General features: G+C 42.7%; 1 protein-coding gene across 10 annotated transcripts in view; it reads left to right on the plus strand.

The window, feature by feature from the left end:
• The window catches only part of BORCS5 (BLOC-1 related complex subunit 5), a 78799-nt gene that overhangs the window by 18382 nt on the left and 45496 nt on the right, over positions 1-14921 (plus strand). For all 10 annotated transcript variants that reach the window (XR_015743783.1, XR_015743784.1, XR_015743782.1 and 7 more), the window contains exon 3: positions 5898-6055. Coding sequence is in view for 2 of the 10 variants with exons in the window: in XM_087934228.1 (XP_087790354.1) it covers positions 5898-6055 (158 nt within the window). In the remaining 8 variants the exon portion in view is untranslated. The remainder of the gene's footprint in view (positions 1-5897; positions 6056-14921) is intronic.

A 14921-nucleotide genomic window follows, 5' to 3' on the forward strand; every position in this document is an offset into this window, starting at 1 on the left:
TGGCCAGACAAGGCATATGGGGGGTGAGTGGGGCAAGTTCTCCCCCTCGGCCCTCTCCCCCCTCCCCTCACTACCTCATGCTGTTTGCGACGCAAGCCTTGTGTTCCCGCGCAGCCTGGATTAATTGCTTTGGGGGTGACATTTCTCTGTGGACCACCAATATTTTCTCATGGACCACCAGTGGTCCCTGGCCTACTAGTTGGCAACCACTGATTTAGATCAGCTGAATTCTGCTATGTAATAGGCAATATTGGCCTCTTGATGGGCTAATCTGGTCAAACCTTCAAAAAAAAAAGACATTGGAACCTAGTTAGGAAGGTGGCGTCTTTCTTACCACCTGAACACCTGTTAATGGAGGTGAACTTTATATAGCACAGAGCTGTATATAGCACAGACCACTCTGTGGTCACATACCCTGACCGGGGGTTTTATTTCTACAGGCGGATGTGAAATACAAAGAGCGCAGGTGTCGCAAATCCTTTGCTGAAAGCAAATCACAGGGAAACCAAGCGATCCTGGCTGAGTAATTTCTGGGAAATTTCAGACTTGACCCACTCTGTAAGGCAACAGTGAAAAACAGAAAACAAATGAGAAGATTAGTTTGTCCTGTTGCTTTTTAAACCAGCTTGGAATGGAATCTGAGATTGAGACCAACTTGAGCAGAGCAGGTATGAATGGGTGGGTTAAAATTGGCAAGCTCCAAAGCCTTATCTGTCAATCCCTCCCTAAAACTGTTTCTTGTAACCTTTCACTGGGCAAAATGGTGCGCCATAGGACAGAATGTTTTGAACGAAGTTGCTTCAAATGGTCCAACTTACAGATTGCATCCAAAATCCAGGACTCATGACTCCCGTGGAATTGAAATTTTTGCAAATTTTAGAAAGGATTTTAATTAATGGCATAAAAATGATCCTGAAACAGTTTACGACACAATACAAAATGTCGTAAAACATTTCCCCTGCTGAAGTTTGACTGTACCGTACAGTTCAACACGGGCTATTTTCAGGGCAGGTCCATCTCTGAATCTATCCCATTTTTTCTAGTATGTTAGAAGTTCTTAATTTTTAAGAACTTTTCAAGTACATCAGAAGCTATGCCATTGTTGAAGTACTGAGAAATATGATAAGAAAATACCTCTGAAACAGGTTATGGGTGTCTTATTAAGAATTAAAACTTAATAAGCCACCTGTTAAGAGGACATTTTAAAAAAGGAAGAATTAAAAAAAACCTGCCCTTTGTTCCGTCTGTTCTCCAAACCGAAGAGCACGGAAAGACATAAGCACAGCTTCAGTTGAAGGGGATGTGGAACTTGTAGGGAGTATCAAGTTTTTCAACTTTCGATTTCCAAACATTAGGGTTGCTCAAAAGTTGTGACATGCCTTGGAGATTGTAAAGATATCTTGGTTACTTTAATATAACATAGATATGCTTGGTAAATAGAACTTTTTAACATTTTGTTTGCATAGTAACAACTAAGAAAAGGAATTACTGGGAAAATAAGCTACCCAAGCGTCACAAAAAACATTGATTGACCTTGGATGTGATAAGGTAGACATCACTGATGAAATAATAAGAACATACTGTACTTGGTTTATAAAATAGCTGAAGTTTCCTAATATTCTTCAATGATATCTCAGGTGGAGCCATCTCCCTTGGAATCAGTCATGAATGATTGTTAGTTGTGGGTACATTATTCATTTTCTTCATTCTGTTATTGTTCTTTTAAAGTTCGTTGGTCATTGACCGAAGAAATACTATAGATTGATTGATCTGAGTGATTGAGGTGAATCAAGATGTCTTGTGCTATGACAGAGTTATTAAAGAATTATATGCGGTTAAAATATTTAAAATTCCTGGAGAGAAAAGCATGGTCAGAGTAGCCTAGAGGTGCAGCTCTCACCTCACAATCAGGAGGCTGTGGGTTTGATCCTAGGTAGAGGCAGATATTTCTCTCTCTGAGTACACTGAGAATATACCTGCTGAAAAAAAAATCTCCGCATTGGTGATAGGAAGGGCATCCGGCCAATAAACATTCAGCTCTGTTCAGTTGCCTAGACTCCACCTCAGCAGGGATTATAGGGTCGTTAAAAGAGGATGATTGATTCACTTAACAACAGTGGCAAGCAAGAACAGTCATAAAATGGGGCAAAACTCACTTAACAAGTTTCTCACTTAGCAACATAAATTTTGGGCTCAGCTGTGGTCATACATGTACAATAGTCATGTTATTTATTGTTGTTCTCTATAGAAAAAGATTTATGAATGGTCCCAGGCTTCATGGAACCAATGTACTTCAGCTGTGTGTTTTCGAAAGGCTTTTTTACAGATCAGTTTGGTTTGGAATATGGTCTCCTGGGGCTTCTCTCGGTTTTCAGAACATTGAAATAGGATCTTTTCAGAGTGTTGATGAATTTGGGGGCTATTCCTTGATTTTCGACCAGAAAGATGAACTCGGAAAAAATTATTTCACTGTAATGCTGTTTCCACTCCATCAGTAAATATCAGAAATGTAAATAAATAAATAGGCACAGAACTGCAAGGGGGGAATGGAAGCAGTCTGTCTGTTAATAGGAATAAAATCTGATGTGGTTTGAATTGATTTTTTTCCCCTTCAGGAGCTTTTATATCTTCAATATGCTGCATAAAGAAACATTGCTACAGCAGTTTTATTTAAGCTTCTGGTACAAATATGCCAGAAACTCTTTGGAGCATCTGTCTTCCTTAACCCCCAGCCCCCAGCCCAGCTCCAAATCTGTATTGCTAAAATGTGCCAAAACAGCTGCTTTGAGGGAGTACTTTTCTCCTCCCCGCAATTAAGGGTGTAAATAAGGATGGGAGGCTTCTGGAGAACATAATTATTCAATTTCTGCCTTTAAACACCTCCAAAAATTTGGGAAAATGTCCTGGAATTGTGACACCAAAATCTATCCATTTTGATACTAAAAGTTATCCTGAGCTGTTTTTCACATGTTGGTGATAGTGATGATTGGTTTAGAGTGGGTCTGGAAACCTGAAACCTCTTGCTCTCATTTTCACCCTCTTATTTTTTTATTTTGTTAAATAATTAACACCCCAAATCCTGACCTTCCATACATATCATAGCTTTCTATAGCTCCCTGGGACTGGGACTGAGGCAGAAGAGGGGCTATCATTCTCTTTACTTTACTTTATTGTCATTGCACCTCATACAACGAAATCAAACACCATCTTCAATGCCTATCATGACCATGACCATGAAAATAAACACACACATCCTTCACCCTCCACACGTTGAATCTAAAAACCCTGACACCGCACCAACACTACGGTGTATAGCAGAATTCAACAGAGCTACTGCCCTGGGACAGAAACTGTTTTTCAGCCTATTTGTCCTTGTTTTTATTATTCTGTACCGTCTGCCAGATGGTAACAGTTCAAAAAAAAGATGCCCAGGATGAGATGGATCTTTGAGAATGTTCTGAACTTTCTTAAGGCAGCGGGAGCTATAAAGCTCTTCCAAAGAGGGGAGAGGGCAACCCATGAACTTCTGGGCAATAAAAACGTTAACCCTCTGGAGTGCTGTCCTATCTGCCCCTGTGCAATTGACAAACCATACAGAGGTGCAGTAAGTTAAGATACTCTCTATGGTGCAGCGGTAGAAGGTCACCAGCAGTTTCTCATTCACTTGTTGTTTTCTGAGAAGCCTCAGGTTGTATAATCTCTGCTGGGCCCTTTTGACCAGGGCTGCAATCTGAGCACCCCAGGTCAGGTCCTCTTTTAGGGTAACACCCAGAAACTTAAAAGTGACCTCTTGCTCCACTCAGTCTCCATGGATAAGCAAGGGTTGGATGTCAGATCTGTTCTTTCCATAGTCCATTATAAGCTCCTTGGTCTTATTGGTGTTGAGGACCAAGTTATTGTCTCCACAGCACGAAAGCAACAGGTCCACCTCATCTCGGTAGGCAGATTCATCCCTCCCCAGAGATGAGTCCCACCACTGTTGTATTATCCCCCTTTTTTCCAGTGCGTTTTCCCCTGTATGTGGCCTATGCAAGAGGTTGCATCCCACTGAATGACCCATTGAGCTCCCTGAACTGTTGATTAAGCACCATGAGTATATAATAACATATGAGCAATGTGGTGGCCTAGTGGTGAAGACGCTCTCCTCCCACTCAGAAGGTTGAGAGTTCACATCTAGGCAGCGGCAGATGCTCTCTTAGGGCGCAAAAGAAAAACAAAATACCTGCTGCAAACTCCACATAGGCATCAGGCAGGGCATCCAGCCAGTGAATAATCGGCTCCATCGAGTTGCCCTGACTCCATCCCAAATTAAAGGATTACAGAGTCATAAAAACAAAAGTGTAGAAAACTAAACAGGTCTGTGACTTACCATCCTTTGTTTTTAGTGACAATTCAAAGTTACAACATGGAAAAAGTGACTCTATGGCCATTTTTTACTCAGGACCCTTGCAAGCATCCTCCTGGGGGTCACATGATCAAAATTCAGATGCTTGGCAACTGACCCATATTTATGACGGTTGCAGTGTGCCGGGGTCATGTGATCAACTTGTACGACCTTCAGACAAGCAAAGTCAATGGGGAAGCCCGATTAGCTCTGTTACTAACTTAACAACTGCACTGATTCACTTAACAACCATGGCAAGAAAGATCGTACAATGGGGGTAAAATTCATTTAACAACTATCTCACTTAGCCACAGAAATTTGGGGCTGAACTGTGGGCTACCTGCATTTGTCTTCCTTTCATTACGAGTGGAAGTGAAGATCCAGAATGCCTTAAAAATTATCAATGCTACTATCCATAAAAGAAGCTCTCGGTCAGCTTTGGAAGCCATATTGAGATTGAGACACGCTGCCAGAAACCTGAGAAAGTGGGAGGGTTGAGTAGCTCTAAGTAGACAAAATAAAATTCTTTTGTTAGTTCAAGGTCACTGAGTATGGCGCAGGATGAAATGAGGACCTTGCTTTAGGACGGATCGTGATTGGGCCATGTGATGTGATGACGGCCAAACAGGGGATGGATTTGTAGTTTTAAATATTGCAAGGAAGCCCAAAAACTTTCAGATTGGTGATTCCACAGATGTGCCGGTTTACTATCCCATTAAAGGTACCTTTGAGATATGTCTGTCTCAGAGTTATTGATTGGAATGGAGGTTGCTGGAACGCCGACACTCACTCACTCTCTCTCTCTCTCTCTCTCTCTCTCTCTCTCTCTCTCTCTCTTTTGCTAAAAATTCAGCTCTTATCTGGCTTACCCTAGCAATGTTTTTAAGTTAACATATCTCAACCTTGGCAGCTTGGAAGACGTGAGATTTCAATGCCTAAAATTCTGAGAGTTGAAATCCACACATCTTAAGGTTGCCAAGGTTGAGAAACACTGTTTTCAGTGACCTTACCCTGTAGGCCTGGGGTGACAAATTAAAGGCCCGGGGGCCAGATCTGACCCACAAGGTACTTAGATCCGGCCCAGGGGGCTGCACTGGAAACTGCGAAGGATAAGACCGCCATGCTTCTGCCAGCGAAAATGGAGCTCCCAGGGTCCGTTTTCAGCTGCCAGAACCATCCCAAGCTCCATTTTCCCTGGCAAAGAGGGTTGCCGTGGCAGGCAAAAACGGAGCCTGGGAGCCCATTTTCACTGGCAGAGCGCTTAGGCCACCACAGGCGCCCTGACACAAATGACATCAAACTGGCCACACCTACCCTAGCCACACCCACTCTAGCCACGCCCCCCTGAGGTCAAACACAACCCTGATGCGGCCCTCAGTGAAATCGAGTTTGACATCCATGATGTAGGCAGATAATATTTGGACATTTTGTGGGTTTTTTTTTTTTTTTTTTGGTCTTTCTAGTTCTTGGCAATGTCTTTAATTACCCTCTCTTTCTCTCCTCCCCTTTCTAGGACTTCTTAGTGGGCAGATGTCTCCTACCAACATTAAACTAGAAAAACTTGATTCTCAGCAAGTACTACAGCTGTGTCTCCGGTACCAGGACCACCTCCACCAGTGTGCAGAAGCTGTGGCCTTTGACCAGAATGCTTTAGTCAAGCGGATCAAAGAGGTGCGACCATGTTGGGTCTGGAAAAGGGGATCTCCAGTAGATGGGGCTATGAAGGACGGAACGATTCGCACACGAACCATTGCATGCACCGAACTGGCTTGCACGCTTCGTGTGTTGTTCGAAATACAAAATGAAAGCATTCGGGGCAGGAGTGCTAGTACTGGGTGGTGGTGGGAATGGAAGGGGGGAAAATCTACGGACAGCAGCAGCAGTAACTCAGGAGAACGAGGACAAGATGGATACTTGAGGACTATCTGCTCCCCTGAAAAATTACTTTAATTAAACGTTTAATGAAAAGAAGGACTAGGGGTGACGCGATAGCAGCGTTCCAGTGTCTCAGGGGCTGCCACAAAGAAGAGAGAGTCAAGTTATTTTCCAAAGCACCTGAGGGTAAAACAAGAAACCACGGATAGAAACTAACTGAGGAGAGAAGCAACTTAGAATTAAGGAGAAATTTCCTAACGGTTGGAACAACAACAACAATAACAATCAGTGGAACAACTTCCCTCCAGAAGTTGTGGTTGCTCCAACACTGAAAGTTTTGAAGAAGAGATTGGATAACCCTTTGTCTGAAATGGTGTAGGGCAGGGGTCTCCAACCTTGGCAACTTTAAGACTTGTGGACTTCAACTCCCAGAATTCCTCAGCCAGCTTTGCTGGCTGAGGAATTCTGGGAGTTGAAGTCCACAAGTCTTAAAGTTGCCAAGGTTGGAGACCCTGGTGTAGGGTTTCCTGCCTAAGCAGGGGGTTGGACTAGAAGACCTCCAAGGTCCCTTCCAACTCTGTTACTCTATTCTATTCTACTCCGAAGCGCCTGGCGGGTCTCAACATGTTCTGGGTTTTGCTTCTCCTGAATCATTTCACAAACTTTCAGAGAGTGATGGATTTGTTTAAGGGCTCCTCGAGGCAGAAAGGAGTCGCTTTTTATGTTTCGGTAACACGAGTAGAAGAAAGGGTATTCACATAAGATCATTGACAGTGAGCTTGGCCACTGAGCATATGCAGAACGCACGTCCCATGGTTGGTGTTTATGCTGAGATGACGTGTTTTCCCTCCAACATGTTGGGCTACAGTTTTATCTTAGCCATGATGATTTTGGGGCACCAGGTGGAGGAAAGCTGACTTTGGCTATCAAACCATTGAGTGAATTACAGGAAGTCCTCGACTTACAACAGATCATTTAGTGATAATTCAAAATTACAACGGCCCTGGAAAAAGTGACTTATGATCATTTTTCACATTTATGACCGTTGAAGCATCCCCATGGCCCACATGATTTACATTCAGTTGCTTGACAACTGATTCACATTTATGACAGTTGGAGTGTGTCCTCTGTGTGTGTGCGTGTGTGTGTGTGTGTGTGATGTGATGTGATTCTCTTTTGCGACCTAACGAGGAAAGTCCATGGAGAAACTGGATTCATTGAACAACCGTATTACTAATTTAACAACTGCAGTGACTCACTTAACAAAGGTAGGAGGAAAAATCGTAAAATGGGGCAAAACTCACATAACAAATTTCTCACTTAGCAACATAAAATTTGGACTCAAGTTGAGAACTATATCTACTGGAAAACGCACATTACTAGAAAGTTGAAATCATAGACATAAACTGAACACCAGTTTAAAAGGCATGTGTTTCCTTTAAAAAGAAGGTGTGAACATTTAAATGCTAATTCCTGCGTCTGATTGCTTAAGCTTTTTGTACTTTTCCACGGGGAACAACTTTAAGTCATTTCTTGTGTCACTGCCTAAACAGTAGGAGTGCCTGTGAGACAGCCATAAGCTATTTTACGGCACAAGTCTAACTGAGAAGAGGCGAACGCTTGCTTTTAGAAAATCCTTAAAAAAATAAAATCAACAGAAAGTGAAACAGCTAATTGTACCTTAGATGCTGGTGATTCAGAGTAGTTGCATCATACTGTCACAACATGCATGGCATTATTGCGGCTTGTAAAAATGTCCACAAAACTCTACAGAACTTCCAGGAGGAACTGGGATCTATACATAGCTTGGAAAAAGTTGCAGTCTTTCTCTATTTTTTCCTTGATGATGAAATCCCAGAATGGCTGCCCCAATCTATTGCTTTACTCATAAAATAATATGCACTGTGTATGTTTGAGTATATTTGGTGGAAGTGGGGAGGGAAGGGGAAAGAATCTGGAAGAGGGAAGAGTTTAAGTCAGTCAGTCCTTCCTTCCTTCCTTCCTTCCTTCCTTCTTCCTTCCTTCCTTCCTTCCTTCCTTCCTTCCTTCCTTCCTTCCTTCCTTCCTTCTTCCTTCCTTCCTTCCTTCCTTCCTTCGTGGGTAAACGTGATTAATGTAAATAAACAAAAAGCCCAAGTCTGCAAAAATAAACAATAAATGCAGTTTATACAAACTTTCTAAGTTTGAAACAAAAGTAATTCACGTCAAGTTAACTTGTATCAATTAAGGTTGATTTCTAAAATACGTCAAGACTCAAGAAGGTACACTGTATGGAAAAAAAAAACAAGAGTAAGAAGAGAAGGAAGACAGTTCTTGATGAATTGCGTACTTGGGAGCAAAACAAGGATTAGTCATCCTGATGTGCTGGAATAAGCCCAGCATTCGCTTTTATGATAAATGATCACTATATATAACAGCTTTCCAGCTGTGTCTGCATCTAGGATTTCTGAGGATGACTAATGTGCTGTTATTATCGGAAGCTGAGGAGCTGGAAAATTATAGGCTTATAATACTAGGGTATAGAAAGTATATAATGTCTCTCTATACTCTATCCAATTTTCTCTTGGAAAATTGCTTCCTATTTTTTTCTCCTAGAGAACGCAGCTCTTCCAGAGTTCATGAAAAGCAACATGTCAGGCTAGACCAGTGGTGGCTAACCTTTTGGGGCTCCTGTGCCAAAAATTGTGCGTGTGCTTGCACGCTCATGTGTCAGCACCCAGAAGGCAATGTGCCCCCCCCCCCACACCCCCTGTGCATATGCACCCAATCCCTCCCTGGCCACCCCCTTACCTGCACTACATTTGAGGCCTTTTTCGGCCTCCCGGAGGCTTGAGGAAAACTTCTGCAGGATTTGCAGGCTGAAAAATGGGCCCGTTTCATCCCTTCCGGTATTTCCGGGAATACAGGAAGTGATGAAATGGGCCTATTTTTCAGCCTGCGAAGGCTTTCCTCAAGACTCTGGGAGGCCGAAAAAGGCCTCAAACAGGCCGAAAATCAGCTGAGAAGCACGCACATGCGCAGTAAGGTAAGTTTGCCTGTGTTTCGCATGCCAGCACAAATGGTTCTGCGTGCCACCTGTGTCATGCATGCCATAGGTTCGCCATCACGGGGCTAGACTGAGTGGGGAGGTTTATCTTTTGGAAGGGGGTTGAGACCGGATTTCGATGTAGCTGCAGACGAAGGGAAACAAATGCATATTTAACGGACCCTAGAGAGATCCTGCATAAAAATCCAGTGAGAACATTGATGGGAAAGATGCAGGGGGAAAAAGGGATTTAAAATAAAAAAGAAAAGGTGAGCAAACACCATTGGGTTGACTTGATTCCAGGGGCAGAGAAGTGGAGTGCATCTCTTTTTTAAAATGGATTTTGGAGGAGGAATTCAGAGTTGAGATGGCGTTAAAATAATGGCCAATGCAGTCTCAGGGCTGTAGCCCAGCCGGAATATGGTCCAGATCATCCCCTAAAAAGTGATGGCGCAATGGTTAGAACGCAGTATTGCGGGCTAACTCTGCCGACTGCCGGCAGTTCGACCCCGACAGGCTGAAGGTTGACTCAGCCTTCCAAAGTTGGTAAAATGAGGACTCAGATTGTTGGGGGCAATGTGCTGAATCTGTCAGCCACTTGGAGAGGGCTGTAAAGCACCGTGAAGCAACACAGAAGTCTTAAGTGCTATTGCTAAAAAGGGGAAGTTGCAGAAAGTTATTCATCGCTGACTAGCGCTGATGATCTTATGTACTTTGGGTACAACCATGCACCAAGAGTCCCTTTTTTCAACTGTGAGCTATAAAAATTCTCCTAAATCACTTACTTAACACTTATGGGTCTAAGGATGGCCTTTTGAGAAAGGGGTGTAACCACCCCTCTTTCAAGACAGGCACCACCATCCTGCAGAGAGGCATTATTTGTGTGAAGAAGACATAACACCTTTTTTGTTTAATAAGTGAACATTTCGTTCGGTTCCACAGTATTTCATTACAGTAATTTTGCTTCACTTCGCATCAAGTGATAAGAAATCGATCGTATCTCCTGTGTGCGTTAGTTTATGAAGGAACTCATGAACCTCTGAGTGTTGTTACCTGTGAAATACACATTCACTCTTTGTTGTTGGACGTCTCCTGGCATGGATATTTGCATTGCAGTGATCCAGGAGACACACCTCGCAGGGAAGATGCATCATAAGACGAGTTCATTTGATTCCTGGGGTTGAAAAAGTGCTTATTGTGAGTTATGCAGAATTTTGTTTGTGAAAGAAGTCGCGAACCGTTCCATGGGTAAGGAACCATGTACAGCACAATGCAAAATCACGCTCACTGTACTGTATCAGGCTTTCTTTATAGAGTTGCTAAATAGTATATAGGGCATCGGGTAGAAGAAATATGATCAAACTTCGCATAGGAGACAGATGGTTTTGCTTGCGATCATAAGCCCTCTGCTCATTGGAGGCTGGGTTGATGGTACATGAACAGCAAGGTATGACTTCATCAGGTTTGGTGGTGAGATTGATTGCTGACTGCCACAATTTTAAATGGGAGGAGGAGGAGGAATTGGGTCTGCTGTGAGTTTGTTATAAGTGTCAAACAGCTGAACCTCTGGATTGGATTTGTATTTTTGAAAGGGCTTCAAGATATACGTTGAGAGACAATAAATCACCAGCTTTTTCTGTTTCCATCTCTTCTGGGAGAATTTGCTTGGGAAATGCTAATGCGGATTAGATCGGATTGTATGTATGTTGAGGACATCGTGAAATTAATTATCGTTAATACTCAGTTTTTTTAAAATAATCCAGGTACGTTAAGATTGTCCTCAAAGGTGCTTTTTCAAGAGGCAACTGGACTTCCTTGTTTTTTCTTTGAAGACATTTCTCTTCTCATCCAAGAAGCTTCTTCAGCTCTGATTGGATGGTGGGGAATAGAAGGAATTTTGCTCCTTGCAGACAGCTGGTCATTTGCATCCTTTTAGAGGGTCGTTGAAGCCACTTGGAGGTTTATCTGCGTCCTCAGGGTCACTTGAGTGGTGCAGATGGGTGTGGAGAGCCTTCTTGGAACTGTTGAAAGGACCGGATTGTAGATTGGAGATAGATGGTGTCATATCCCTCCTGCTCTGTTGAGAGAAGTGTTCAGTTTTGACCTAGATGGCCGCTCTGACTGCTCTTTCAAACCAGAGGCCTTCTCTGTCCAAAATGTGGACTTTGCTGTCTTCAAAAGAGTGGCCTTTGTCTTGTAAATGCAGATGGACTGCTGAATCTTGTCCTGATGGGTTTGTTCTCCTATGTTGTGCCATGTGTTTATGAAGTGGTTGTTTTGTTTTCCCAATGTACAGATCTGCACATGGCTCACTGCATTGTACTGCATATACCACACTACTTAGTTTGTGTTTGAGTGTTTTATTCTTGGGGTGGACAAGTTTCTGCTTTATTCTTGGGTTTAAAATGTGTGTGTTGTGTTGGCTGAAGATCCTCATAAGCTACATTAAGACTGTTGTGAATATTTTTGCCGGCAGGGCATTTACTGAAATATAAAGCAAGTTTATTGAAGAGTTGCAAAGGGAATAATTCCGAAGAATTCAGACCCCAAGGTGGATTTCTTTGTATTGGTTTGCAGTATCATTAATTTTAAGTAGTGTTGAAAAAATAACAAGCAACCCTTTTCCCAAGAGAACACGATGGATATAGCTGGCCACACTGTGAGGTTTGCTAATAAAAAAATAATAAAAATTTGATCACTAATAAATAAGTTACTTAGAGTACTAATGGCAATAGCTAAATACTGGGAAAAATCAAGGTAGGAATATTTATTTATTTATTTACTTACGAGAGTTATCAGCACCCGTAGCACATAACTCTAGGTAGCATGCAAAAAAATAATACAGCCAAGAAAACCAGCCCCCGGACCCACATTCACCAATGTATCATACAATCTAAACTCCCCCTGACGCAGCACTTGGGGGGAATCAACCTTTTATGACTTTCTGTCTGAGGCTAAGGAGTTTGGAGGAAAATATTCTTGTAAAATTAGAATTGATTGCAAGTTGGAAGTGTGGGCTGAGGAAGATTAAACAGGATAGTTGTTCAGAAAACAGTATTTTTTTTATAGCAACGGCTAGAAAATTCTGCTAGTGAAAGGAAGCTTTGATTAATTGGTGGATCATGTGCTATCAAGTCATTTTACACTCATCTATATATGTAAAAACAAAATACCACTCATACATCATCACAAAATCTCCAGAACTGTAAAGCCTACCAACTTGAAATTTGGCACATATGTTCCTCTTGGCTTCTGGGGGCTCACTAAGAAAGGATTTTTCGAAATGACCATCAGAGCATTAATATTTTGTATATTATTATTATTAACATGCTCTGATGCTAAGGAGTTCTACTCCCCCTCCCCACCTGAAAAGAAGACTCTTCCAAGTGCAAAACACAAGCAGAGGAGAGGAGTTTCAGTTTCACAGCACCAAGCAGCTTTAGTACAGAACAGTTGAGCTAAGCCACGCCCAGGCTCCTTGCTGTCTCCTTGCTCACACAGTAACTACTCTTTCAGTTTCCAAACAGCCCTCAACTCTTTCACACACTGACAGGATGCTAGCCAGATGAATACCGATGGAGGATGGTAGGCACAGGCAGAATCCCCCCCCCGCATTTTCCTCCCCCAAAACTAAGCCCAGCCACATAGTTTCGTAGTGAAGCACAGATATCAAGCTAGTATAGATATAGAAAGGAAAGTTAACCACCTTTTATTGAGTAAATTGATGACCTTGGTTCTTCGTTACTCATGCAGTGACATATCCTCTTATTCCTAATTAAAAATAAAGCCCATAATTTTGGTTTGTAATTTTCAAACTCCAAGCAGCGAAGGTTAGAAGATCAGAGGATCTCGGCTCATCTCCGTTCACTGGAAAGATTGGATCTAGTCTTATTTTTATGCTCAAATAAGCCTCTGCAGGGCAGTTGGGCTCTTTGCCTAATGAGGACACATTCAAGTATTTTTGTTGTCAAGAGTTACCTATTTCCGGGAGAGGCTGCCAGTTTCACCTCCCTGGGTTGAGTCCTGCTTTCCAGATAGCTTTACATGGAACGGTTGCAGGGGTGGGATTCAAAATTTTTTACAACTGGTTTTGTGGGTGTGGCTTAGGTGGTAGGCGTGGCTTGGTGGTCATGTGACTGCGTGGACATAGCTTGGTGGTCATGTTATTGGCTGGGTCTGGCCAACTCAATATCACTCACATCGCGGCACGCATCTCCTCGCCTGGCCTCTCATGACTGTGGGGATGCTGCAACAGTCGTAAGTGTGAAAAAGGGTCATAAGTCACTTTTTTCAGTGCCATTGTAACTTTGAATGGTCACTCCACACAAGCAAAGTACCAGCAAAGGGGGAGGGGAAACTCCAGAGATGTTCCTGAGACAGGAAGCTAGTCCTGCCAAGAAGGTAATAAGGGTTAATGGAGAGGCAGTTTCTGTAGGCAACACCAGAATGTTTCCTTCCTGCCTTTCTTACAGGATTAGGCCAGTAATTTCTTCTAACAACAGGTTCTCTGAACTGCTTAGAATGTTAACAACCGGTTCTAGCGAATAGGTGCAAACTGGTAGAATCCCACCCCTGAACTGTTGTATTTTGGCATGCCCCCAAACAATGACTGCTATTGGAATTTCATGCTCTTAAAGCCGTATTTCTGAAGCTTGACACTTTGATGGGTGGACTCCAACTCCCCAAATACCCCTAAAGTCAAACTCGTGGCCTGTGGCCTGGATGCATCACGCAGTGGCCACGCCCACCCCCATTTTAGTGAAGTGGGAAAAAGTCTCGATACGTCACGTGATGATGCAAGTTTGACACCCTTGCCCTAAAGGAATTTGCTCTAGGGGGGCGGTCCCTAAAGAGGATAATTTTGAGGTAGGCCTTTATGGCTCCAATCATAATGTAGTCTCTGGATTCCCAGGATTTCCAGAATATAGGCCTGTATGTATAATAAGGTTACTTGTTACTTAAACCGTCTTTGGAAGCGGGGCTGTTTATTTGGATTTTAGGACAAAATTGTTCTGTCTTGCAGCTGCTTCATAGAAATCCAACTCAACACAATAAGTATTTAAATGCATATTGTTTAAATTCATACAATATGTAATTAAAATACATTCTAGGATCAAGTGAAAGTAAGAAATGGTTTCTTGTGAAGAAAAGACTTTATTTCCCACTTTTAAAAGATTAGGATATAATATTTTTGCCTTTTGTGTTTCATCTTTTTTTTAATAAAAGAAGCATTAAATTATATTTTAAGGCACAAAGGTGAGCAAAACATTTTTTAGGTTGCCTTCTCCTCCATTCTTAAACAACTGAAAAGATCTCTGTTCCAAAGAACTTACCAATGAGAGAAAGGAAGGGGAAAGGTAACAAATTGAGAGCAAATTTATACACATTGATAATCATCCTAATCCAGTGATGCCTAACCTTTTCGGCACCGAGTGTGCACGCATCCCCAAAATGCAATGCGCATGCATCCCCGTGCATGCGCCCTGCCCCCCATGCATGCCCCCCCACCCCTGTGCATGCGTGCATGCCTCCTGCACCATGTGCGTGCATCATCTGTGCATGCGCCCCCCTGTTCATGTGCTCCTTGCATGCTCAGCAGAGAACCAAAGACCAGCTGGCCAGTGGGAAGCACGCATG

The sequence above is a fragment of the Pseudonaja textilis genome, chromosome 5, assembly GCF_049901715.1.
Source record: "Pseudonaja textilis isolate UNSWEBS1 chromosome 5, rPseTex1.2, whole genome shotgun sequence".
In the NCBI taxonomy this organism is placed as follows: domain Eukaryota; kingdom Metazoa; phylum Chordata; class Lepidosauria; order Squamata; family Elapidae; genus Pseudonaja; species Pseudonaja textilis.